General features: G+C 43.6%; 3 protein-coding genes across 2 annotated transcripts; 2 read left to right on the top strand and 1 right to left on the bottom strand.

Annotated features, from left to right (window-relative positions):
* The window catches only part of LOC308311923 (N-chimaerin-like), a 168,915-nt gene that overhangs the window by 95,663 nt on the left and 45,679 nt on the right, over positions 1-27,573 (top strand).
* LOC308311931 (gamma-glutamylaminecyclotransferase-like) lies at positions 188-2,001 on the bottom strand. Its single transcript, XM_080758737.1, has 2 exons — positions 1,882-2,001; positions 188-1,160 (listed from the first exon to the last, which is right to left on the bottom strand). Exons 1-2 carry the CDS (start codon positions 1,900-1,902, stop codon positions 663-665), a joined length of 519 nt encoding a protein of 172 aa, XP_080614863.1. The 5' UTR covers positions 1,903-2,001; the 3' UTR covers positions 188-662.
* On the top strand, positions 17,032-25,729 carry LOC308311426 (extracellular calcium-sensing receptor-like; the record flags this gene model as incomplete). The annotated part of the gene is made up of 8 exons (XM_080758112.1): positions 17,032-17,301; positions 19,100-19,201; positions 19,647-19,811; positions 20,473-20,682; positions 21,654-21,815; positions 23,157-23,369; positions 24,168-24,291; positions 24,810-25,729. 8 exons carry the CDS (start codon positions 17,032-17,034, stop codon positions 25,727-25,729), a joined length of 2,166 nt encoding a protein of 721 aa, XP_080614238.1.

The following is a 27,573-nucleotide window of genomic DNA, read 5'->3' on the forward strand; positions in this document are numbered from 1 at the left end:
CAGCTGACCAGGGGGAGGTAGTTTAGAGACCAGGATTACGTTTTTTGTGAGGGTACCTACCCTAGGGGACACGGGGAGAACATGAAAACTCCACACAGAAAGGCCCCCTTTTTTTTTAACAAATGTTTAAAAACGGGGGAAGCGCTGCACAATTTGCATAGATTGCCTTTATCAAATATGTTCCAGTTGCTACACACTGGCTTTGGTGGTCATTTATTATCTCATTACAGGAATTATATTCATGGCCACTTCACATAAAAATGCAAGGATAAAAAGAACATTTATGTTTTACTTTACCAGAGGTAAACAGGTGTCATTAGTTACTCTTATTCTAATTATATTCACAAGTTATATATTTTTTTTACTTCTAAGTCTGAATCCATTTTTGATCTCTTAACCAATTAAACCATATATACTTTGTTGACCGTGGTCTCCTTTTTTTCTCTCTATGCTAAATCTCTTAGATGAAAACACCTGATCTACAACCTCACAATGTGTTGCACGACTCGCACTGACACATTTTGTGAGCTTTGTAGATCGGCTATTTTCACTGAATGTCCCGAATGCCCAGAACATGGATGGTTAATTCTTTAAAAACTTCTTTTTACAAAATAGATAAATGCTAAGTGCTACTGCTGGTATTTATAGTGAGCTACAGTGCATCAGTCCCTGGCCTCTCTGGTAACATAATCCAAGCCGTGATCCCCATAGGAGTCATAGTTGTCATAGTTGGGCAGTGTGGGCCAGTCGGGCTGGTACGTCTTCGTGCTGTATATAAACGCATCGACGACGCTCCCCACCGACGGGCTCTCCTCTCCGTCTTTCCCTCCGACCCATTCCACCACCTCCAGCTTCACCGTGGTCCGTTGGTACATGGCGGGAACGCCCTCGAAGGCGTCCAGGAACTCCAGCATCCGGTCGTCGACGCCGTAGATCTCGCCGAGGATGCGTTGGCCCTCTCCCGGGATGTCGAGGAGGAAAGGGATGTTGTGTTCGCCGGCGATCACGAGCGGATACTTCTCCACGGTGCGCGCCGAGGCGAGGAACTGCGTCGTCTCGCCTTTGGCCGTGTCGAACATGCGATGGTAGTTGGGCTGGCCCTTCTTCAGGGTCCCGTACACGAACACGTGTGTCATCTGGGTGCAAGATGTTAAACAAGCCTGGAAAACAAGTTGACAGTCAATCAATAATCAGGCTTGGTGTCACCTCAAGCATGCTCTGAGAAAGTCCCACAACATTGATATGCCAAAGAGCGTGCACTGACAATAGTATTGTCAATACTTTCATTGATTGATTGATTGAAGTATTTAACAGTTTTCAGAATTACAGACAGTACATTTCAAGCACAACTCAATACAAAAACTTATAACTGTGAGTGGACAATCAAACACACCACTGCATTTTATCTGAAATTGTGTTTAAGTACTATTATATGGAAAAGATCTACATATAGTCTCTGATATGCTCATGAGCAAATAAAGATAGTTGTCGTTTTCACTTGTACACGGCACGCAGTATAATTGATTGATTCAAATATGTATTAACAGTTTGCAGAATTACAGTACATTTCAAGCACAACTCAATACAAAGACTGTTAACTGTTGTGAGTGGACGACCCAATTAAGCATTACACTTGTTTACAAGAGGGTCCACCATGCATGTTCAATTCATCAAAACATTTAGCCCCACAAGCAGAACCCAAATGTAGTAAAGTTTCTGACACTTTAAAGCGACAATCAAATTTCATAAAAGCTTTATGTAGGGTTCCGAGAGGGGCTACAAAACATTTAGACTAGAGACGTACAAATAGACACTTCTACGTCTTCTAGCAGATACATAAGACACGGTTGAGAGTGAATTCAATTCCAACAGCATACTAACCTTGACTATTTTATTGTTCATGGACTTTTGGTCAGGACCATGTAAAAGATAAAGTGTGATTTATAAATCTCTCCGCCGTTACTTTCATTATCAGCTCTCTGTGATGTTTACTTCCTGGTGTGACGTGAGAGATGCCGGCAGTATGAAGAATGTGATTGGCCAACTCACTGTGAGCGTGCGATAACGTTCGCAACGGGATGCCGTCACTCAAAAGAAAGAAAGAAAGAAAGAAAGAAAGAAAGAAAGAAAGAAAGAAAGAAAGAAAGAAAGAAAGAAAGAAAGAAAGAAAGAAAGAAAGAAAGAAAGAAAGAAAGAAAGAAAGAAAGAAAGAAAGAAAGAAAGAAAGAGATTGCACACTGCAGCATGAATCATCTAGTTATTCACTCTGACATACCCAGTAGGCCTAACCTGACTTTGCCAGCTGGGGGCGGTATTGGGTAACCATGTTACAGTAGGCCGGCTATGCATAATGAATCATTGGGAAATTGGAATGGGTCATAGATGACGCCCCTGTTGACAAAGGTTGGTGTCGGTGTATTAGGCCTAGGCCTATATTGTTTTCACATACAAATACCTGATCTACATTGTGAGCTTGTAGATTGTCTATTTGAACTATTCAAAAATCCTTTTCAAAATATAAAAAAATCTACATTTTAAAAGTAAAGAAAGGGCAAAAAAGGACCCATAGGCCAGTGGTTCTCAAAGTGGGGTCTGGGGACCCCCAAGGATCCTTGAGGGGGTTCCAGCGTTCTACAACACGAATATGCATGTGGGGCTCTCTCTGGCATTTTCATATATGTGGGTCCGTGCATGGGACAAAAATAAATATCAATTTAGGGATCCTTGAGATGAAGAGGTTTGAGAACCACTGCTAAGTTGAAAATACCCTCTTATGGATCAGGCCATGCATGCGTTGATTAACAACTTAATGGGATGCTTCTTCACATTAATATACCATTGTTGTTTGACATGTTATTTCTTGCTATACTAATGTTTGTGTATATCTATTTCCCTGTAGCCTATACTATTGCTTTTAATATGACTTTAGTATTATTAGTATAGGCTAGTATATATTTCTTTGTCTATTCCAGCCTTTCATAAAGTATATTTTTGCTATTCCATTTTCAAATTTCTATATATTACTAATAATAATGTCCTGATTGAGGTTATTTGAGCAGTTGAGACGAAGAACCATCTGAAGTCCACTCCATACTAATTATCCATAATGTCTTCTTGGACCAACCTCAGGACTGATTCATATATATTTATACATGAAAATTCATGTTGTGATTTATTTTTGGTGTTCATTTTAACATTTGAAGCCTATAGGTCTACATGAGGATTGACTGTACTACTTAATATAGTATAGGCCTACTACTCAATGGTGATATACTGTATATTGGAGTGTAGATGTTCAGTTTCTCTAATTTACACTTTACTCTTTAGTATTTACCACATGTATGACTATAATATCTGATGTTGTATTCAGTCACCTTCATGTTTTATTATTTCTGAAGAGACCTGTCAAGCCAGTTCTCCAATGAGGTGGCCCTCATTCTCATACAAAACATAATATAGCAAGCAAACAAACAAACCAACAGTATTACAACGTTTTATTACATGCATGTTTAAGAAAACAAATGACTATATGGCAGCAAAGTCAGAGAACAGGAAATGCATATTTGCATTGTATGAAGAAACTAAAGATTTTACAGTATAAAAATATACTCTCTGTGTATCTATAGCACCTATATTCAAATGGTCAGAATTACTTGTTTGATTGGTTGCTATGTTGTAGTTTCCTTTTCTTCCACATGGTTATACAAACTACAAACCTATCTTTTCACAAAGGTTTGGGTCCAGCAGACGAACTATGGCAATCATATCTGAACTTGGCCCGTCTCCCTTTCCCCGCACCGTGTCAATAATCCTCCGTGCTTTGTCTGCATTGAGCCTTTCCATTCTAATGTCATCCATTTCAGCATCATTGAGTACATCCCTATCCAGAAGCTTGTCCAGTAGACCATGCAGGTTGGCCTGTGACATTCCTGCAATGAAGTCAGTCCTCACCGACCTCAGCTTCTTGGCGCCCTCGGTTGGCACTGACACAGTCGCAGCAGGGCCTTGAAGACAATATGGGGGGTACACTTTTATGAGTAGCCTACATCTATATATGACAAAACATTATTATTATTATTATTATTATTTATTTATTTTTTGCTGCATGGACAGCACCTAATTGAAACAGTTCCATGCCTCAAATACTTCATGAGCACTAATAAGTATTATACAATCTATATGTGCTCAATTGAGCATGCATAAAGTGAGTGGCAAGGTGGTATTCATGCATTCAGAGAGGACTTTTCTGTTTGGATGTATGGGCTGTCAAAGCCAGAAAGTAGTTTTAGGCCATGCACTCAGTAGGCGTTCCTGCATGACTTCCGGGTATGATGATGGTATACGCGCATATGTGGGTATTAGTGTTGAAATCGCAATAGATATGAAATAAAAAATACACTTGAAAGATTGAAAAATGCTATAAGCATATGACTAAGCAAATGTTTGATCTTTATCTAATTATTTTTGTTTCTTCTTAGTAACTTTGGATTCTGACCCCACAGCTGAGGGGAATTACATGACATGACTTGATAAAACTCTATTATTTCATTTCATTACCGTTGTATCCTGAACCTTACCTGACCCTGGGATTTTCTCGATTAGATCAATCCTTCTGATCTTCTTCAGAATCCTTCTGGTGACCTTCCAGAGAACTTGATCATCATATGTTCCCACCATTGCATATATTATTTCCATCTGCTGGCCACCGTCCAGAACGCATTTTTTAACGCTGCCCTCGATGCGCAGTTGCCATACGAATTTCCCAAATTCGGAATACTCCAAATCCTCTAAAATTCGCGCTAGAATGTGAGCGAGAGTGTCATGAGTGTAGCGTGCCATTATTGGTTAAGATGTTGGAGTAAAGATTCAGGATCTGAAAAGAAGTCAGAAGAAAATGTTAGATTAAATTCCTCAGACCATATTTATTATAGGCCTTATAATATTTTAATAACCACTTGAACCGTATAGGGAGGGGTGGGGGGGTTTGTGAGCTTGTAGATCTGCTATAAGTGCTATTTTGAGTGGAGAGGTTTGGTGTAAAGGGGGAAAGAACACACAGAGCCATGGGTCAAGTTTACAAGGGTGTCTAAATGCATGTGAATCAGACATATAGGACCAACAAAAAACATTCATTTACACAACACTGATGATAGTGTTGTTGAATATGTATGGCTAGCTATACAAAATCTATGAAAAGGTGGACGGGTGGGAAATTTGGTATATATAGTCTTTTTTATTGGCCTAAAATATTGTCTATATACATACATTCATGAATCCACTTGCCCGGCTGTCGGTATTGAGCAATTTATTTTATAGGGGTTTCTTGTGACTCTCACAAGAAACCAGACTCAGGTGTGGTCCAATAATCTCACTGACGATCCAACTCCACCCTGCCAATCAGCCCTAGCAGGCCATGCAGGGAGAGGGTCATCACACCATAATATCCAGTACACCACTATAAAAATTGCTCAATACTGCAGAACAGAATCAAGTAGGCTATAGTAAACTCTAAAAAAGAAACAGCCCCGTGAAGGTTATCAAAACGTGGCATGGGCTGAAGCTTAAACACTGATTAGATATAGAAGAAAGTTACATTACAGTCACACTGCACGGTCATCCCATTTGAATTTGCCTTTGTTTTTTAATGTACACATGTGCAACTAAACTAAACACACACACACATGTCACGCACGCACACACACACACACACACACACACACACACACACACACACACACACACACACATTTTGCTGAGGACCCCTTGCCTGGAACCCTATAGAAGGTCCCCGGACCCCACTTGAGAAATTTACCCATTCTGCAAACTATTAATAAATACTTAAATCAATCAATCAAGAACCACTGATGCTGGGCCAGAGTGAGGAGTTTCGCTCAGAACAGGTTATCCATCATTTCTGGCGTTATTGGAGGCTTTGACTTTGAATTGCTGATGGTTGGGCGGGGAAAAGTAACTAGTCCAGCTGGTTGGTTTTTTTAAGAGACAGACAGACTCACAGGAGGATCATAAGAGATAAGAGCGACGATCAACGTTAACGTACCCTAAGCTTGCCAACTATTTTCTTATTGTAGTTTGTAGCGCGAGTTGTGTGTGTTGTTATATAGCCTATACCATAAATGGCTTTTAATATATAGGCCGCCGCCAAATATTAAAGCAAGAAATAACTCATTATTAAGCCTTTTCATCAGTGATGATTCACAATCCTCAATCAGTCAATGATGTCAATCGCCATGCGTGTCAGACTCAGACTGTATTTAAAAGATTAGGCTATAGACCTATACAGCTGCAGTCTTATGCTGTGTTATCTGTTATGCAGTCTATTTTAGGCGTGAAACATTCAGAATGAGTCAAACTGAATATATTTGCGCTGCTTCTTAATTGTAAAAAATAAATAAAATAAGAATTCCTTTATGTTTTTAGACCCACTGACTTAAACGTTATTGGTCTCTCACTATCAGGCCTTTATACTTATATGGTGTGCCAAGTGCTTTCACTTTCACAGAAAATAATGATCTCGTCATATAGGCGACGGCGTAGTAGGCCCTATACAAGCTATCATTATCAATAAATAACGCAATTGGGGCAAATCGGGAATAGTTCAGCATAAATGCAGATATTTACACTTCCGCCCCCTTCATTTTAAACCTATAGACTGTGCCATTCTAAAACAAAACATTACAATAACTCAAAGAATTTGATCAAATTTCAGAACAAAAACGGATTGAACGGTTTGCCAAAGTTAGAACAAGATATAGTCTTTAGACAAAATCAGTGATAAAATAAAATACATAATGCGTCATGCATTCTGCAAAATGTAATTGTCCTCTTACCTTTAGCAAGGAATCACGTGGTCGTCGTCGTTGTGCAGATTCACAAGGGAAAATGAAAGTATTTATAACAAGTAGGCCTACCAACAACAAGGCGCTATAAATTGCTTAATTTGTGAAGGCCGTGTTGGGTTGGTCAAATATGACGTACAGTAGGGAGTTCTCATCTGGAGCATGCCTTCCTTTCAGATGGTAAATAGCCTACTATCAGTTTCTACTCCAGACAGAGAGAGAGAGGGGGGGGGGGGGGGGGGGGCTATCAGTGTCATGATTCGTGACCTGTTCTGTCACCCTGATGTGTTTCGTGTTTCCTGTGTTTCGTGTTTTTTGTTTTTGTTTGTGTGTGCGTGTGTGTGTGCGTGCGCGCGTGCGTGCGTGCGTGCGTGCGTGTGTGTGTGTGTGTGTGCGTGTGTGCGTGTGTGTGTGTGTGTGTGTGACTAATCATTGTGTATATTCCTGCACTATACCTGCATCGAGTGATCTTGGTACATAGAAGTTGATCTATTGAAGATTCTGACCTTCAAAGTACATACTTTTTGTTTTGATTGTATTGCTGTATTGTTCTTTCTGCTTTGGCAAAGTAAACGTATGTTTTCTCATGCCAATAAAGCTCTTTGAATTTAATTGAAATTGTGTGTTGGGGGGGGGGGGGGGGGGGGTCCAGACCAAAACACATGTACACATATGAATCAGCAATATAGGTGTCCCCAAGACTCCCCTGTTCTCCATTTCCCCCACCCCTCCCACATACAGTATAAAATGCAGCTATAGCTATTTGTCTTAATTCTAATAGGCTACAGGTCTTTTAGTAGCTACAAACTTTATTTAATGATTTCACGAATCGCCTGTTAGTACTAGTGTCCTGGTACTCACACATACACTGCTTATCACCCTCAAGTTGGGTTTCTCAACAGGCCTGAAAATGAAGGCCCATGCAGGCTGGTCTTGAGTTGTATATGACAGTGTAACTTGTTAAAGGCCATGCATGCTGTTACGCATGCAGTCTGAGTCCACAATGCAAGTCCTTGAAACAAACCCGTTTTAAGGCCAAACCGCGCCAATGATTCGCCGTACGTGCAACTCCTTGCAACATGGAACTATACTTGCAACCATGTCCCCCAGTTGCATTATCCCCCCCCCCCCCCCCCCCCTGCACGTGCCTGCCTGACAGCGTGTCACAGGTTCGAGTACCGATCCCGACGACCTTTGCTGCGTGTCAAATCTACCTGCCCATCTACCTGTCAAATGTCAATCTACTGTGGCAAAAAAAAAAAGTTCAGACTATTCGTTGCATTGGTGCAGTTTGGGCTAAGAGACCATTGCAGACTAAACGCAACGCAAGTAGAAGTTGCAAGGTGTTGCAAAGAGCTACAGTTGCAATAAGGAGTTGCATTTCAAATCATTGGTGTGGACTTGCCTTTAGGTTCAAAATGTGTGTGTGTGTGTCACGTACACTCAGGTCCTCAGACAACGCCCTCCTTGAGACCCCCACAGCTCAGCTCATCACAAAGGGTGGCAGGGCATGCTCCCAAACTCTGGAACACCCTACCTATATTAATCTACGTAAGACTTGCAAAAGCCACCTTTAAAAGGCCTTCTCTTAATTTCCCTTTTTTATCTCCTCTATGATGATTTCCTGATTTGACTATATTTGTAAGTGTTTTGATGAATTGAAAAATGGTGGGCCCTATTGTAAACAAGTGTAATGCTTTAGTCTCCAGTGGAGTTGAAGGCACCAACTATAATGTGGTGAGTTCTTATCTAGAATCTGTACAGGAAACCATGGTGTGATATCTTTACTGACAGGTTCTCTTCCATTTAGTTTCTCTGTATTAAATTCATAGATCGCTAATAACAAGCAATCAATATTTGTAATTGTTTCTACTGTTTCTACTGAAGAAAAGCCATAAAACCAATCACGACATTACACAAGTATCAATTAGATTTTATCAAGCATGTAAAACAATATGTTATGTCCAGTCCTACCCAACGGAAAGAGGTATATAATAATGGCAATAGAGTCCTCCCTTGACAAGGGGAGGACAGTCACCTGAGTAGGCCTAAGCTAACAAAATAAATGGTAACCTCTAGTCTAAAATGTAGTTACTATGGGCAGGGTTTGGATGACAAACTAGCCTTTGCAACAGATTTTATGTAGGCATATTATCAATTAATTATTAACAACAATCATATCATATCATCATATCATCATACTATCATCATATCATATCATCATACTAAATCATATCATCATACTAAATCATCATATCATACTAAAATTCAGCAAATGTCTGTCTGTCTGTCTGAATGTCCCTGACAGCACTTTCTCTCAACCTTGCCTGGCCCAATCACTCCCACTTTTCACACACAGGCATGGACCATAATTATATGGAGGTCTTCCTGGAGCCCTTTTTCCAATTTCGCACATTACTGATTTATAATGAATTTATTAGTGGATTAAAAAATGCACAAATGGGTATTGCACTGTCAATATGACATGAATATGAATGCAAAGTAGCGGTCCATGTGTGGACAGGCTACCTGTCGCCGTTGTGCATGGTGAGATGTGTGCAAACCGTGTAGTTTATCAGGAGAAGAATACCAAAGGATGCAACATTAATTTATTAGTGAATTCACCTCGCACCCTCACACACCTGCGTCCCTTGGCGACACCTGCATCACAGGCCACCGTTCTCACCGTTACCCCACTGGCATGCTTCCTCTAGCTAGCGCTGCAACACAACAAATTGTGCCCTATACAATTTGGCGCCGCTGACTGTGTGTGTGCGTGTTGCATCGTTTGGTAGTCTTCTCCTGATAAACTACACGGTTTGCACACATCTCACCATGCACCGCGGCGACAGGTAGCCTGTCCACACATGGACCGCTACTTTCCAAAAAGCGTCCATATTTTGCGGGACAGACGGACGAGGAGCAGAAATGAAGCGCCAGCATATTGATCCATTTATCACCACGGAGAGCGCCCTGGATGAGGAGATACGAGTCATTCATGGGAGTCAATGACAAGCTAATCGTTGCACAGAGCGTTAGCATACGGCAAGCGAAAAGCCAAATGCCAAAAAAACAAATAGGAATCATTCTGAATATTCTTATCTCGCCCCGTGTCGTTTGGACGTCGCTAGGACGTCCACAGACGAACGCACCTCTCTGTTCCAATCCTTATGACGTTTCCAGACGATTTATGTACTAAATGTGTGCGCGCGTGTGAGAGGCACGCTAAACTGTCAACACTTCTACAATAAGCAACAATATAGCTGACTGTCAAACATCATTGTCCAATGTTCTTTCAGAGCAGTGGTTCTCAAACATTATGCATACAGTATACACAGCACATAACCCAAAGTCTGCAAATACTTTGAGTGTGCATATCCCCGGGTATGGACTAGTATAGTATAATATAGCGTGTGAATCTCAGCATGGTGGGGGCACTGCTCCACTACATCCCTGGCGGTTGTACATACAACTATTAAAGACTATTTTCCACCCGAAAAGCAAAAAAAAGCAAAGTATAGCTGTTTATGTGCATGGTGAGGTTGCATAACAAAGCAATATTTATTTTATTTTATTTATTTATTTGACAGACACACACTGGGTCTGGGCGCTTCTACACCTGAGCGGAAAAAGATTGCTGCCGAAAAAGCGGGTTTTTAGACAGCTGGTGGATGGATAAAATGCTCTACTTCCGCCGAGGACTTGCGCAACGGCCAGCCGACAGCTGACGCTCTCCTCTGCGGCAGATGTCAGCTGCCGACAAGCATAAAAATGAAGTGTGTCACCCGGCAGTGATAGGCACTAGCCAATGGAACAGATGCAGCCGCAGCCCATCCACTGGGCGGGTATTCACTTGTAGTTTTCTTCTTTCACGGAGTCAAACGCCCCCTGGGCAGTGGGCACGTCGAAGTAACATTCTGTCCACTCCAAATTGTTAACAAAACATTGAAAAATCGTCTGAAGAAATGTAAAGCAGTGGTTCTCATTTTTGCTTCAGATCACCCCTGTAATCTTTTCATCCATGGCACCCCTGGCTGAATTACATTGTCATTTACTGTAACCCTGATCCATGATGACATTGAAAATAACTTTTATAAAATAGCGCGTTCTCTTCACCCTCCACAGCCCTTCTCATCTTCAATATCCTCATTCTCCATGGTGTAGTGGTTAGGATTCTGCGCTCTCACCGCCACGGCCTGCGTTCGATTCCCGGTCAGGGAACACTGTTTTATGATGAATTCCTGTTCTGTTCTTTAACTATATAGAAGTGTCTATTTGTACGTCTCTAAATGTTTTGATGAATTGAACAATGTGGACCCTGTTGTAAACAAGTGTAATGCTTAATTGGGTCGTCCACTCACAGTTAACAGTCTTTGTATTGAGTTTGTGCTTGAAATGTACTGTAATTCTGTAAACCGTTAATAAATATTTAAATCAATCAATCAATCACGGCCAGAGTCCATGTTTGATCTGCTGTTGCTTTTAAAGTTTAACATTAGTGTTATCATTAATGTTACTATTACAGCTACAATGTAGTCGTTTTTTAACCCATTTAGGCCGGACGTCAACATTTTTTTAAATGTCTTCTAAATCATGTCTTTCTGAAATACCTCTATGTCGGTGGTTCTCAATATTTCATGTCAAGGACCCCTAGAATTATATGTAATTGGCTGCCGACCCCCATCTGAAAATATGTTGTTCCATGCAGGAACCCCTCAGAAGCAAAGATTTTAGTTAAAAACGTTCGCTTTGAAAGAATATATATATATATATATATATATATATATATATATATATATATATATACTGGTATATATATATTCAAAGATTTGAAGCATATTTTCTCGATATTTCAAAAATAGCAGATCTACAAGCTCATAACGCGGCACTCGAATACTCGATGCCGTTCTGTGAGCTTCTAGATCTGCTATTTTTCAATAGCTTAAGTATAACATGATGCTTAAAACACATTCATGGAGAGAGACAGAGAGAGAGAGAGACAGAGAGAGAGAGACAGAGATAGCTCCCCGGAAATCCATCCATCTTCGACCGCTTATCCACAGTCGGGTCGCAGGGAGCTCCAGACTTCGCTCTCCAGAGCAACGTTTAATAGTGACTTCCTCCTGGGGGATGGCCTTCCAACTTACTTTAGCTATTGAAAAATAGCCTATTTTCGGCAGTGCTAAACCCCCATATCCCTAAACTTCTTTGCCTTTTTTACTACTTTGAAAAACATTAAACATTAAAATTGTTCAACTAGCCAATTATCTACATCGACACGTTTCTGAGATTGTATAGATCGGCTATTTTGAACTATTCAAAAAGGCAAAGAGGTTTATGATGAAAATAAGGCCCCCCGTCTGAGAGAACTAATTTTGTCCGCTCGTATCCACAACCTTATTCTGTCGGTCATGACCTCATTGCTAACTTCCGGTTCGAGACCCGGGGTAATTTTTTGCCACCTCACTGAAACACAGACTCTGGCAGACGATGAGTTAAAAGTATTTCCTCTTCTGTCTGCTGGAACAGACAAACAGACAAAGTCCATTAGCAGCAGAGTCAATAGTGTACACACACACAGTCACACACACACACACACACACAGTCACACACACACACACACACACACACACACACACACACACACACACACACACACACACACACACACACACACACGCACGCACACACACACACACACACACACACACACACACACACACACACACACACAGTCACACACACACGCACGCACGCACACACACACACACACACACACACACACACACACACACACACACACACACACACACACACACACACGCACACACACACACACACACACACACACACACACACACACACATCTACAAGCTCACAAGCTCAAGCATCGTGTTATGAGCCAAATGTATTCACTCTCTGAATTATACAGACTTGTAAGGGTCCATTTGGTTCCATTTGTACACTCTCAGAGTTACAGACCCGTAAGGGTCCATTTGGTTCCATTTGTACACTCTCAGAGTTACAGACCCGTAAGGGTCCATTTGGTTCCATTTGTACACTCTCAGAGTTACAGACCCGTAAGGGTCCATTTGGTTCCATTTGTACACTCTCAGAGTTACAGACCCGTAAGGGTCCATTTGGTTAAATTTGTACACTCTCAGAGTTACAGACCTGTAAGGGTCCATTTGGTTCCATTTGTACACTCTCAGAGTTACAGACCTGTAAGGGTCCATTTGGTTCCATTTGTACACTCTCAGAGTTACTGACCTGTAAGGGTCCATTTGGTTCCATTTGTAGGCTACACTCTCAGAGTTACAGACCCGTAAGGGTCCATTTGGTTCCATTTGTACACTCTCAGAGTTACAGACCCGTAAGGGTCCATTTGGTTCCATGTGTTACACTCTCAGAGTTACAGACCCGTAAGGGTCCATTTGGTTCCATGTGTTACACTCTCAGAGTTACAGACCCGTAAGGGTCCATTTGGTTCCATTTGTACACTCTCAGAGTTACAGACCCGTAAGGGTCCATTTGGTCCCATTTGTAGGCTACACTCCATTTCACTATCTCCATGAATTCACGGCTTCAAGGGGAGTGAAATGAGAAAATAAGTCATTGTTTGGGTGAACTGCTCCTTTAAAGTGAGTGATGTCATGTCTGTGTGTACAGGCGACGACTGGGCGACGCAAACATCTTTATTTATTTTATTTCCTGATCATGAACATGTTGTTTTTTTAATGAACAAGTATGTTTTTTTTAATTAACTCATCGCCCTCAGAGGATGTTTTATACAGACAGGGTTTGAAACGATAACAATAACACTTAATTAAACAACACTCGCTTCAATGACTCCTTGAATTAATCACTCTCTGACAGGGGATCGCTAGGTGGCGCAGCACTGACGCGTGCGTGCGTGCGTGTGTGCGTCTGCGTTTGGCACAATTCTGATGTAACACACACACACAATGTACATTATGTGCGTGCGTCGGTGCGTGCATGGGTGCATGCGTGTGTGCGTGCGTGCGTGTGTGCGTGTGTCTGCGTTTGGCACAACTCTGATGTAACACACACATAATGTACAGTATGTGCGTGTGTGCGTGCGTGCGTGCGTGCGTGCGTATGTGCGTGCGTGTGTGCGTGCGTGCGTCAGCAGTGGGTATATCAGCCGGCCGGTGGACAGCGTTGAGGAGGGGTCCGAGTCATGAAGACTGTTCCACACACACACCTGTACCTGACATGCATGTCGTTATTCTGCTCATTCTCTCATGTACAAGGTCATTATTAATATTATCCATGTTTTTTAGCATCTTTCATTTGGCCTTTTATTTCATTTAGATTTTATTTACACTTTTAAAGTGGGTATATATACTGTATATGTTTATTCGGTCTTTCAATACTATTACTAACGTTGTGAGATGGTGAGCTGAAATGGTATCTTGAATCTGTCCAGAGTGTGATTATTTCCACATTTTTAGTCGTAGTGTGGAGCGATGTCGCAAAGAACGTGCTGGAAATAACGTGAACATAGCCAGAGCGATAGATACGTTTGATTGATTCATTCATTGATTGTATTGAAGTACAATTTGCAGAATTACAGTACATTCAAAACAAAACAAAATCGAAACAAAGTTGATAAATCACCCTAATGAAAAATGCCAGAGCTATTAATAATGCCCTTCGCTTTCTTCTGTTTATGTCCTCCTCAGCGTGGTCTACTTGTGACATACAAGCCCAGTTCATGGTCAACAGACTCAACAAGGTCAGTATATCAGTTTGCCGCTGCCTTTGATTACTTTTCTGTTTCTCTCTCTGCACTTTAATTGCAAATCTTTTGAAAACAACAGATCTACAAGCTCAAGTATATCGATACATTATTTGAGTAAAAAATGCGAGTTCTTCTTCCCACAGTTTCCATCCATCTTGTTGTGTGTTTTGTGAAGGCAGGAGACCTGGGGCCTATTTCACGAAACTTGGATTAGAGATTAAGCCGCGGGCTTTAACACATATCCTGGCTTAATATATCCTGGATCAGTGCTTGATTCGGTTTCATGAAAGGGATGCTACATAAGTTACCATGGGAACTTATGCTTTGGACTTAGCCTGCTCCGGACCAGGCTAACAGCCAGGTTTAACCTAATCCTGATGTCTTTACTGTTCATTAAGCAGTCAAACTGATCACAAACCAATGATGTTTTCCAGATTTATTCAATTATTATGGGTTTATGTTGCCTTATTTGTATCGGTCTGCATTAAAGGACTAATTTAAGCACTATATAAAATCAAATAACCAAAATATATAGGCTGCACAACATCATGACAGCTTGTGAGCTTGTAGATCAGCTGCTTTTGGTGAATGTTCCCCATGAATAGGTTTGCTGTCGTGCAAGTGCACGGTTAAGAATAATAATAATAATTATTATTTTTTTGTAAAAGTGAAAACCACTAAATATTACCATTACTCATTGTTTTACAACATATTACCATTATAACTTTTCACCCATAGTCCTACATACTTACACCTAGAAACCCCATTCAAACCTATTTAGGTTCATCCTACGGTGGACATGTGTGCCTGAAAAGGAATCTTTGAAATGTTTCATAGTTTTAGAAATATAGTGCTTTCAAATTTGAGACATTTATAGGCTCAAATTATGATGGAATAATACATTCTGAACAATCGGTATTGCCATGCCATGCAATCGTGACACTATAGTGCATGCAGACAGATAGACAGACAGACTTAATGTAATGTAACATTTCATGGCGCACACTCGCCTATTAGTTTGGCGTTTGCATTGCACAAATGAGCTCAGTGCGCTATTTCGAGAAAGTGCCCTTAAAGTTTAAGCTCGTTTGGATAGCTCACCCTCCACAACTCGGGGCTATAGGTTCACTGAATTATATATTTATGGACTTCGACTATAGGCCTATATATATAATATGCTTTACAATTTACGCGTTCAATCTGTCGGCAATATTTTCTCCCTCGCCTTGTTAATGGCGCTTGTATTTCCCTTTTTTTAAATTATTTCCTTGGCTTCCTCGTAGTATATCATAAGATTTTCTTGCTCCTCAACGGTGAAAGCCGCAGCTCTCCCTGCAGATTTGCTCGCCTCGCTCATGATTGGTCTCGCTCAAGAAATCTATGATCGGCATCATGGCTTTTCAAGGAATGCGTGCACGCGCTTGTAAGCGAGGCTTGCTGAGCCCGGCTCGCCAAATCCGCCAATTCTGAGCCTCGCTTGGCTTTAGTGGAACGGAATAAACCAGGCTGTAAAGATCAGGATTTAAAAAGCCTCGCTTTGGCCATCCTGGATTAGTTAATCCAAGATTCGTGAAATAGGCCCCTGGTGCTGGGAGGGTTGTTTTTCCATCCATCCATCTATTGTTGTGTGTTTGTGTGAAGGCAGGAGACCAGTGCTGGGAGGGTTGTGTTTCCATCCATCTTGTTGTGTGTTTTGTGCGAAGGCAGGAGACCTGGTGCTGGGAGGGTTGTTTTCCATCCATGTGAAACCAAAGTACCCTTTGCCGAGCTTCACCAGCAAGCCGGAGGAACCAATCTGCTACGCGTGAGTTATACAATTGTTTCCCAAACGCTGGGCTGGGACCCATTTGTGTAGCATTAAAGGGACACTTCACCCTTTTTGCTAAAAAATATATGTTAATGACGTTTAGAAGCTTTAGATCACTTTCCTGGGGGTATTTATGTGTGTAATTTGTGGTTTTAGATATTTTAGATTGTAGCAGTGAGCCTGTTGTCTCTGATGTCATGGACACTGGTCTCACTACCTTCCTGGACTACAATTCCCATAATTATTTGGTGCACTGCTCCTCCTTGTGGATAGGGGGGAGAGCTGTCTTACTGAGACAACATGTAGTCCAGGAAGGAAGTGAGCCCAGTGTCCATGACATCAGAGACAACAGGCTCACTGCTACAATCTAAAATATCTAAAACCACATATTACACACACAAAGACCCCCAGGAAAGTGTTCTAAAGCTTCTAAACGTCATTACATATATTTTTTTGCAAAAAGGGTGAAGTGTCCCTTTAAACAAACATTAAATTCCCATTGACAACGGAAATGTTCAACAGTTTCGACGCCAGTCGCAGGTCATGACGTTATTAACGTGTTTTACAGTTTTGACGTGGAAGGTTTCCGCCAGTCGCAGGTCATGGCTTTCGCCGTGGCGGAGATCAACGCTGACCCCGCCCTCCTGCCCAACGTGACGCTGGGGTTCCGCCTCTACGACACCTGCTGCGTCTTTTTGTCCATCGGCTTCAAGGCCGCCGTCTCATTGGTCAGCGGCCGGGAGGAGCGCGTGCGATTGGACGAAAGCTGCGCCGCCGGCTCCTCCCCTCCCGTGCTGGGCGTGGTCGGGCCAGAGTCCTCGACGCAGGCCATCGCCATGTCTAGTATTCTAGGTCTGTACCATGTACCTCTGGTAAGTAATCTGTACTTTGTACTTACATAGGTAGGCTATATGTATACTCATTAGGCATGTAACGATGTATCGTATATCGATATATATCGAAAAGAAATGTGAGCTTTAGTCATATTCCATCATATTCAAGTGCTTTCGGAGAGAAATTATAGTCACTTTCAGTAGTAGAGCACTGTAGAGGGGAGCTGTGTGTGTCTGTGACTGTAGAGGGGAGCTGTGTGTTTCTGTGACTGTAGAGGGGAGCTGTGTGTGTCTGTGACTGTAGAGGGGAGCTGTGTGTGTGTGTGTGTGTGTGTGTGTCTGTGACTGTAGACAGGAGCTGTGTGTGTCTGTGACTGTAGAGAGGAGCTGTGTGTGTCTGTGACTGTAGAGGGGAGCTGTGTGTGTGTGTGTGTGTGTGTGTGTGTGTGTGTGTGTGTGTGTGTCTGTGACTGTAGAGAGGAGCTGTGTGTGTCTGTGACTGTAGAGGGGAGCTGTGTGTGTCTGTGACTGTAGAGGGGAGCTGTGTGTGTCTGTGACTGTAGAGGGGAGCTGTGTGTGTCTGTGACTGTAGAGGGGAGCTGTGTGTGTCTGTGACTGTAGAGGGGAGCTGTGTGTGTCTGTGACTGTAGAGGGGAGCTGTGTGTGTCTGTGACTGTAGAGAGGAGCTGTGTGTGTCTGTGACTGTAGAGTGGAGCTGTGTGTGTCTGTGACTGTAGAGGGGAGCTGTGTGTGTCTGTGACTGTAGAGGGGAGCTGTGTGTGTCTGTGACTGTAGAGGGGAGCTGTGTGTGTCTGTGACTGTAGAGGGGAGCTGTGTGCTTCCACCGCCATCTGTGTATGAATGTGTGTCTGAAATCTGAATGGGTGAATGTAATAATAATAATAATAATGATAATAATAATCTCTGTAAAGAACTTTGGATAAAAGCACTATGATTCGGTGGTGCTATTTGGTGGTGTATCCAAATGGTACATTTTGAAAAAACAAAACTTTAAGTTAATAAATGAATACATTACATAATTATTCTTGGAACATTTTTCAGGTCAGTCATGTTGCCACCTGTTCGTGTTTGAGTGACCGGAGACTGTTCCCTTCCTTCTTCAGAACCATCCCAAGCGACGCCTTCCAGGTACTAGTACACACTATAGTACACACTAACTAGTACACACTATACTATAGTACACACTAACTAGTACACACTATAGTACACACTAATTAGTACACACTAACTAGCACACACTAACTAGTACCCACTAATTAGTACACACTAACTAGTACACACTAGCAAGGGCAAGAGACCCTACTCATGCAGTCTCAAGAGTAGCACCACCAGATTCTGGAGCAGTTTCCACCCAGCTGCTGAAGAACCGACGATGGCGGTTCTGAGGAATAAAGGCCCATTTGGCCCAAACGCTTCCACTGTTTGTTCGTCAGAGGTCAGAGGTCCACTGTTTGTTCGTCATAGGTCAGAGGTCAGAGGTCCACAGTTTGTTCGTCATAGGTCAGAGGTCAGAGGTCCACTGTTCGTTCGTCATAGGTAAATAAAGCATGTGAAAAGGACATTATTTTGAGTGCTGGCGCTTTCTTCTGTTTTCGTCTTACCACTCCATCCTTAACCAATCAGGTCTCTATATCTCTCCATCCTTAACCAATCAGGCTCTATACCTCTCCATTCTTAACCAATCAGGTGTCTTGCCTCTCCATCCTTAACCAATCAGGTCTCTATACCTCCCCATTCTTAACCAATCAGGTGTCTAGCCTTTCCATCCTTAACCAATCAGATCTCTATACAAACCTCTCCATTCTTAACCAATCAGGTGAGAGCCATGCAGCAGCTTATGAAGAGGTTCGGCTGGACGTGGGTGGGGCTTGTGGTCAGTGATGATGCGTATGGACGCAACGCTGCCAGGTCCTTAAAGGTACGGCAACACATTCTGGGGTTGGGTTCCAATGTGTTCCCACAGATAGCTGAGAAGGATGCAAAACTCCGTTCTTTTTATTTAGTTGTTGATCAACATTTTTCAGTGGACTAAATGCACCCTGGTTGATAGTGTTAGTGGCCACTAGTGGCCGGTGAACGGAGTACATCTACATTTTTGATACTTTTACATTTCGACCTGAGGACGATTCTATAAATCATTATAAATCATGTTTGTCATTCACTCTGAAAGAATAATATGTTCAAAGATTTGCGCCACATTTTCACGGATTTAAAAAGAAAATAGCAGATCTACAAGCTCGTAGCACGGCACTATGTACTATGTAAAGTATAACATAATGCTTAAAACAGCAAAGAAGTGTTCCCGTCCTGAATGGGTTAAGTAGAACAATTGAGTTATTTCCCCACCACTTTGTGCTTCCCAGTCGGACCTGGAGCGTTCCGGCGAGGCGTGTCTGGCCTACATCGAGGTTCTGCCCGCCAACGACCCAGCAGAACTGCGGAGGATCGTTTCTGTCATGAAGACGTCCACGGCCCGCGTAGTGGCAGTGTTCGAACTGGGAGCACACATGAGGAAGATGATGGACGAGGTTAGATAGATAGATAGATAGATAGATAGATAGATAGATAGATAGATAGATAGATAGATAGATAGATAGATAGATAGATAGAGTCCGAAAACACAACAATCATCTAGGTAGACTGTACAACACTCAAGATCTCCCAGCACATATGTCATGAGTCGCTGAAATGTCGCAGGTGCGTTCCGCAACCCAAACGGCATTACTTTGTAGGAAAACAGACCTTTTGGAGTTATAAAGGCAGAAATTTCCTGTGCCCGTTTTTGACAAAGGCACTTTGCCAATATCCTTTAAGCAGATCAAATTTGCTTACAAACTTGGCATGTCCAATTTCATCTACACAATCCTCCATACGAGGAAGAGGTAATGAATCTGGTTTAGTGAAAGCATTTACTTTTTAGATAGGTAGAGTGTCCGGATGATAACCGCAAGGTTGCCAGGTCGACCCCGGGCTCCCCCAGAGTTAGTGTCCAAGTGTCCTTGAGCAAGACTCTGAACCCCTAACTGCTCCTGATGTGCTGCAGGTCCCTTGCATGGTTTCCGCCACCATCGGTGTATGCATGTGTGTGTGTGTGTGTGTGAATGGGTGAATGTAATGCACAATCTATGTAAAGCGCCTTGAATAAAGGCGCTATATATGAATGCACCATTTACCATTTATCACACACAGGTCATAAGACAGAACCTGACGGGACTCCAGTGGATGGCCAGTGTCTCGTGGGCCACGTTCCCGGGCTTCCAGACTCCAGAATTCATGCCGTACCTGACGGGCACCCTGGGGATCGCCATCCGTCGCGCCGAGATCCCGGGACTCAGGGACTTCCTGCTGAACCTCCGCCCGGACGCCGAAGACCCCGACAACGTCCGCGAAGACAACTTGGTGAGCGTTTGTTTCGTTTTACCTTGAAGACAACGTGGTGAGCGTTTGTTTCGCTTCACCTTGAAGACAACGTGGTGAGCGTTTGTTTCATTTTCACCTTGAAGACAACGTGGTGAGCGTTTGTTTCGCTTCACCTTGAAGACAACGTGGTGAGCGTTGGTTTCGTTTTACCTTGAAGACAACGTGGTGAGCGTTTGTTTCGTTTCACCTTGAAGACAACGTGGTGAGCGTTTGTTTCGTTTTCACCTTGAAGACAACGTGGTGAGCGTTGGTTTCGTTTTTACCTTGAAGACAACGTGGTGAGCGTTGGTTTCGTTTTTACCTTGAAGACAACGTGGTGAGCGTTGGTTTCGTTTTCACCTTGAAGACAACGTGGTGAGCGTTGGTTTCCTTTCACCTTGAAGACAACGTGGTGAGCGTTGGTTTCCTTTTACCTTGAAGACAACGTGGTGAGCGTTGGTTTCCTTTCACCTTGAAGACAACGTGGTGAGCGTTGGTTTCGTTTTTACCTTGAAGACAACGTGGTGAGCGTTGGTTTCGTTTTTACCTTGAAGACAACGTGGTGAGCGTTGGTTTCCTTTCACCTTGAAGACAACGTGGTGAGCGTTGGTTTCGTTTTACCTTGAAGACAACGTGGTGAGCGTTGGTTTCACACCGTTTAATAGGAAACCATATACCATGTGTCGTTCTTGCTTACTGTAAGTCACTCTCGGATTAAGAGAGTGTCTGCTAAATGCCTAAATTGTAATTTGTACCCCTCTGTGGATTTGTCGATATAAAGACCGCCATGGGGTTGTTGTGTTTTCTCCTCGCAGCTGAGGCAGTTTTGGGAGCACACGTTCGGGTGCCGGTTTGCCCCCGCCCCGTACGACCACGGAGGAGGAGGAGGGGGAGGGGGAGGGGGAGGGGGAGGAGGAGGAGGAGGAGGAGGGAGGCTGTGCAGCGGACGGGAGGACCTGGGCGCGGTGGAGACGGCCCTGTTGGACGTGTCGGACCTCCGGGCCGAGTACAACGTGTACAAGGCGGTGTACGCGCTGGCACACGCCCTGCACGCCGCGCTGCAGTGTGCCCCGGGCACGGGGCCTTTCGCCGGGCACCGCTGTGCCACGCCGACCACCGTACAACCATGGCAGGTGAATTCTTCACGTACAGTATATAGGCTCTCCTCTAGGGCATACATGGGGCTGTCACGATCTGCCTTCCGTGTGCTGTTTTTGTTGTTCTTGAAACTTTTTCTGAAGTTATGCTATGGTGTTCTTGAATATTATTTTGAAGTGATGCCTTGTGTTTCCTGTTTTCCTTTGTAGTTGGTTCCTGCCTTGTCTCACCTTCCCTGATTTTTGGTTCTTTGTTTCACCTGTGTCTTGTTTTCCCCCAGCCAATCCTTGTGTTGATTTGATTTGAGTTCACCACCTGTGTCCTGTTAATCTTGTGCCTATTTAAACCCTGTGTTTGGTTGTGTTCTCCGTTGGATTATTCTTTATTGTCATGTAAACCTGAGTTCCAAGTCTGTTTGTTTGATGGTGTTGCTCTCCTGCAAACCTCTGTTAAAATAAACTTCCACTTGATTCTGACTTCCTCGCATTTGGGTCCTACTTGGATCACATCCTGACAGGGGCCACTGGCGATGCGGCCCCCGCACCGTCACTTAAGGTGGCCCGCAAGTAATATCGGCATACTGATATTTATATGATTGATTTCAGCTGTTAACAATTCCAAACATGCGAACATGACTCGCTTTATTTAACTCACACCGTCACAGACATAAAAGCATTTTAAAACACAATTTGTGCCCAAGACGTCCACAGACGTCCTATAGGAATTATACTTCGTTTGCACATTGTGAGTCATACAGTTTTTATCTCCCAGGCTTAGCCTGCCGGCTGATACATTTATTGGGGATCGCTATCAATCAGCCGCAACAGTTTATATTCTCTATAACTACAGTCTAGTGTATTATTAAAGGAGAATTCCATACTAAAAGGCTTTCTTACCTTTCTTTGTAGTTGTTACGTCCCCACCAAAGAGGTCCAGGTGTTATTTTGTGCAAAAGCTCCTTATTGGCTATTTCCCCTACCATAAGCCCTAAATGAATTGCATTGAATTGAATGGGGCTATGGGGTGTTGTGCTAATTCACTTATTTCCATCGCTCAAAATTATAATTTCTTTGTATATATCCTCTCTTCATAATGTAAATAATATCCCAAGCGGCACACTTTACTACTTCTTTCGATGGAAATAAGCGAATTAGCATAACACCCCATAGCCCCATTCAATTCCCGGCCATTCAATGCAATGCAATTCATTGAGGGCTTATGGTAGGGAAAATAGCCAAAAAGGAGTTTTTTCACACAAAAACACCTGGACCTCTTTGGTGGGGACGTAACAACTACAAAGAAAGATAAGAAAGCATTCTAGCATGGAATTCTCCTTTAAGGTCTCTGTATGTGTGTGTCTTTCATAATGTGTCCAGCTTGTCCATTACCTGGAGACGGTCAGTTTCACCACGCCAGCTGGTGATCATGTATCATTTGATGAGAACGGCGATCCTCTACCAATCTATGATGTCATGAACTGGGCGTGGCTTCCTGACGGCGGCATCGAGCTCCGGAACGTGGGCGTGGCCAGCAACGAAGAGCTGGTCCTGGACGAAGACGAGATCTTCTGGGGCTTCGAGTCCAACGAGGTCTCGTTTAGCTGGAATAATTACACTTTACACCAAAATATAGCCTGAATTCAGATCTGGGCCTCATCCAGATTGAAATCAGATCTGAATTCAGATCTGGGCCTCATCCAGATTGAAATCAGATCTGAATTCAGATCTGGGCCTCATCCAGATTGAAATCAGATCTGAATTCAGATCTGGGCCTCATCCAGATTTAAATCAGATCTGAATTCAGATCTGGGCCTCGATCCAGATTGAAATCAGATTTGTTTGACAGTTTTCTGAAAAACCCTGTATTTTTTTTGTTTTTTTTAATTATATTTTTTCATCCCACGATTTCGTAACCCATTTTTCACCCCTGTGTCAATCATCTACTGTGATCCTGGGCTCTACACACCCTCCACCAACCTAGGGAGAGAAACGGACTTAACTCATGCTCCCTTCATGCTTGAGTGTCCAAGTTGCTCCTTTGCACCTGACAGGGGGGAGTTTCCCTGGTTGGACGTAGCGCGTGGAAGGAACACGTTATTCCAACCAGTTCCTTTCCCCTCCATCAGGCGACCCTGTTTCTATATGTCAGTGGTTTCATTTTATGCTCTCAAGAATAAAAGATCTATAAGGGTGCATTTGGTCACCAACTTTTCATCATTTATAGCTGGGGACCACCTGGAACCCCCTCAAGGCCCACTGGTGGTGGTCCCCGGACCACTGTTTGAAAACCATTGGTTTAGAAGTTTAAAAGTGAAATTGACCGTTGTTATTTTCCAGTGAGAGCTGAGATGAATCTAACGTAGGCCTAATGTATCATTGTCATTGCAGCCTCCTCGGTCGGTGTGCAGTGAGAGCTGTTCTCCTGGAACCCGCCTTGCCAGAAGGAAAGGAGAACCCGTCTGCTGCTTCGACTGCATCGCCTGTTCTGACGGACAGATCAGCAACGACACCGGTTGGTTCACATTAACTGGTCTATCTAGACATTTACAATCCATTCCGGTTTGTTTACATCTGCACCGACCCAGCGCATGACTCCCGTTTCACCCCTTCTTCCGGGTCGGCTTGGTTCGCACCCTAACCATCTCGCCACTTAAAGATGGAGTGCCGTGATTTCTTTCCACCCTAAAACATGATCATCAGATATAATATTTGTTAAAATGTCGTTTTCTTTGGCACGTTTTACTGTCAAGGTGTCCAGGAAGAAACCCTAAATACAAAGGCACAATAACAACCACACCAAGGGGTCTAAGGAAATCAACTGTGTTCCAACGTGGACCAATGGAATACTTTACTTTAAGTTAATTACAAGAAAAACACTGAGTTTTCTCATGTCATAGTGGCATAGCAGCATGTAGCATGTAACATGTTGCATGTAGCATGTAGTGGCATAGCAGCATGTAGAAAAGTCGTGCCTCTTTTTTAAGGACGAGACTGTCCCTTTGTGACCTTCCGTGGCGGTGTGTTTGTCAGACTCCCCAGAGTGCGCCGTCTGTCCAGAGGACTTCTGGTCCAACGCCCGCCACGACCGCTGCGTCCCCAAGAGCCTGGAGTACCTGTCCTACGGCGAGGCCCTGGGCGTCGCCCTGACCGCCACCTCGCTGCTGGGCGCGCTCCTCTGCGCCGTCGTGCTGGCCGTCTTCGCGCGCCACCGCCACACGCCCATGGTGCGCGCCAACAACTCCGAGCTCAGCTTCCAGCTGCTGCTGTCGCTGGCACTGTGCTTCCTGTGCTCGCTGCTGTTCGTCGGCCGCCCGCGGCCGTGGACGTGCCGGCTGAGGCACGCGGCGTTCGGCCTCAGCTTCGCGCTGTGCGTCTCGTGCATCCTGGTGAAGACCGTGGTGGTGCTGGCCGCGTTCAGGGCCTCCAGGCCCGGTAGCGCCGCCACCGGCGCCGCGCGGTGGTTCGGCGTGGCGCAGCAGAGGGCCGCGGTGCTGGCGCTCGCCGCCGTCCAGGCCGTGATCTGCGCCGCCTGGCTGGCGACCGCCCCGCCCACGCCGCACAGGAACACGCGGTACCACAGCGACCGGGTCGTGTACGAGTGCACGGTGGGCTCGGCGGCGGGCTTCGCCGTGCTGCTGGGCTACGTGGGCCTGCTGGCGCTGCTCAGCTTCGCCCTGGCCTTCATGGCGCGGAACCTGCCGGACAGCTTCAACGAGGCGCGGCTGATCACGTTCAGCATGCTGGTCTTCGTGGCCGTGTGGGTCGCCTTCGTGCCGGCATACGTCAGCTCGCCGGGCAAGTACGCCGACGTGGTGGAGGCGTTCGCCATCCTGGCGTCCAGCTTCGGCCTGCTGGTGGCGCTGTTCGCGCCCAAGTGTTACGTCATGCTCCTGAAGCCCGAGAGGAACACCAAGAAGGCCATCATGGGTCGCGGCGCCGCCAAGACGTAGAAAAATGTTCTATTTTATTAACAGTTATAATATGGATATATTTATTAACCAATCAAATATATCTATACTGTTGTTATGAGATATAACATGCACTCTATCTGACCATAGATAACATATTCTATTTTATTAACAGTTATATATGGATATATTTATTAACCAATCAAATATATCTATACTGTTGTTATGAGATAGAACATGCACTCTATCTGACCATAGATAACATATTCTATTTTATTAACAGTTATAATATGGATATATTTATTAACATTATTATTATCATTCAGGAGTGGTCGGCAATGGTTCCGCAGGGTCATGGTGCTGCGGTTCCGCTTGCTGCTTGCATGGCCCTCCCAAAGGCCTCACGAGGGTTGTTGGGCTTCCTCCTCACGGAGGACACAGGCTGGGGCGCTAACCCATACTGCTCACCCGGGTGCCGTCTACATTCCGGCTGTCACCCGTCTCTCCGGTGGTCACCAGACTATACCTGGTTGTCACATAGTCTATTCCTATGAGTCACTATAAATAGAAGAACTATAACTAAAAAACATCGCATGGATGCACCTGGGATGTATCCTCAGTGATGTATCCTAAGGTCAACAAGGTTTCGGGTCTCTCAACATCATACCCCTCACTCAGGCGACCCAGCCGGGAGTGATCAAGTCCCGACTTACGTCCCAGTAGCTACCCTCAATCAGTCCCACTAGGGAAAAACCAGGGGCACACAATCCGTTGGAACTACTCCAGAACTATACTCTGCCAAGGCTGGGAGGTACACTTCTGGCACATGGAGGGACTAGGCTCTGTGGGTTGTCTCCTGGCCGGGTACTGTTACCCATAGTAACAGTACCTCCCTTTCACTCCCATTCAGTCCCATTCACTCCCATAGTATCAGTCCCATAGTAACAGTACCTCCCATTCACTCCCATGCACTCCCATTCACTCCCATAGTATCAGTCCCATAGTAACAGTACCTCCCATTCACTCCCATGCACTCCCATAGTATCAGTCCCAATGTCCCATAGTAACAGTACCTCCCTTTCATTCCCATTCAGTCCCATGCACTCCCATAGTATCAGTCCCATAGTAACAGTACCTCCCTTTCACTCCCATTCAGTCCCATTCAGTCCCATTCTATCAGTCCCATAGTAACAGTACCTCCCATTCAGTCCCATTTTGAAAGGTGTGTTAAAATGGCCTAAGTCAGATTTTATTATGACTTAGGAAAAATAATATGGCCTAAGTCTCCCTCTTGACATAGGCCATTGTTTTAATAGGGTGTAACAGGAAGGCCTTTTACATTAGGGCTTGGGCGAGTTTACCAGAGGTGGCCAGCATCACCAGGTTGTGATTTAGGCAAAAAAACAAAATTGGCAAAAAATGACTTAGGCAATTAGTTTAATAAGGTGACGATATTCTATTTTATTAACAGTTATATATGGATATATTTATTAACCAATCAAATATATCTATACTGTTGTTATGAGATAGAACATGCACTATCTGACCATAGAAAACATATTCTATTTTATTAACAGTTATAATATGGATATATTTATTAACCAATCAAATATATCTATACTGTTGTTATGAGATAGAACATGCACTATCTGACCATAGATAACATATTCTATTTTATTAACAGTTATAATATGGATATATTTATTAACCAATCAAATATATCTATACTGTTGTTATGAGATAGAACATGCACTCTATCTGACCATAGATAACATATTTTATTTTATTAACAGTTATATATGGATATATTTGATTGCTCATAACCTCGTTAGTAACAGATCAATGAAGAGATGCACAAAGTTTATAACTGAGAGAGAGAGAGAGAG

The sequence above is a fragment of the Protomyctophum bolini genome (assembly GCF_963924005.1).
Source record: "Protomyctophum bolini genome assembly, chromosome: 24".
Classification (NCBI taxonomy): Eukaryota; Metazoa; Chordata; class Actinopteri; order Myctophiformes; family Myctophidae; genus Protomyctophum; species Protomyctophum bolini.

Coding starts and splice junctions, on each gene's coding strand:
- LOC308311931 (XM_080758737.1), bottom strand. CDS start 1,902: ATGAACAATAAAATAGTCAAG. Junction 1,161..1,881: donor TGAACAATAAAATAGTCAAG/GTTAGTATGCTG, acceptor CTTGTTTTCCAG/GCTTGTTTAACATCTTGCAC.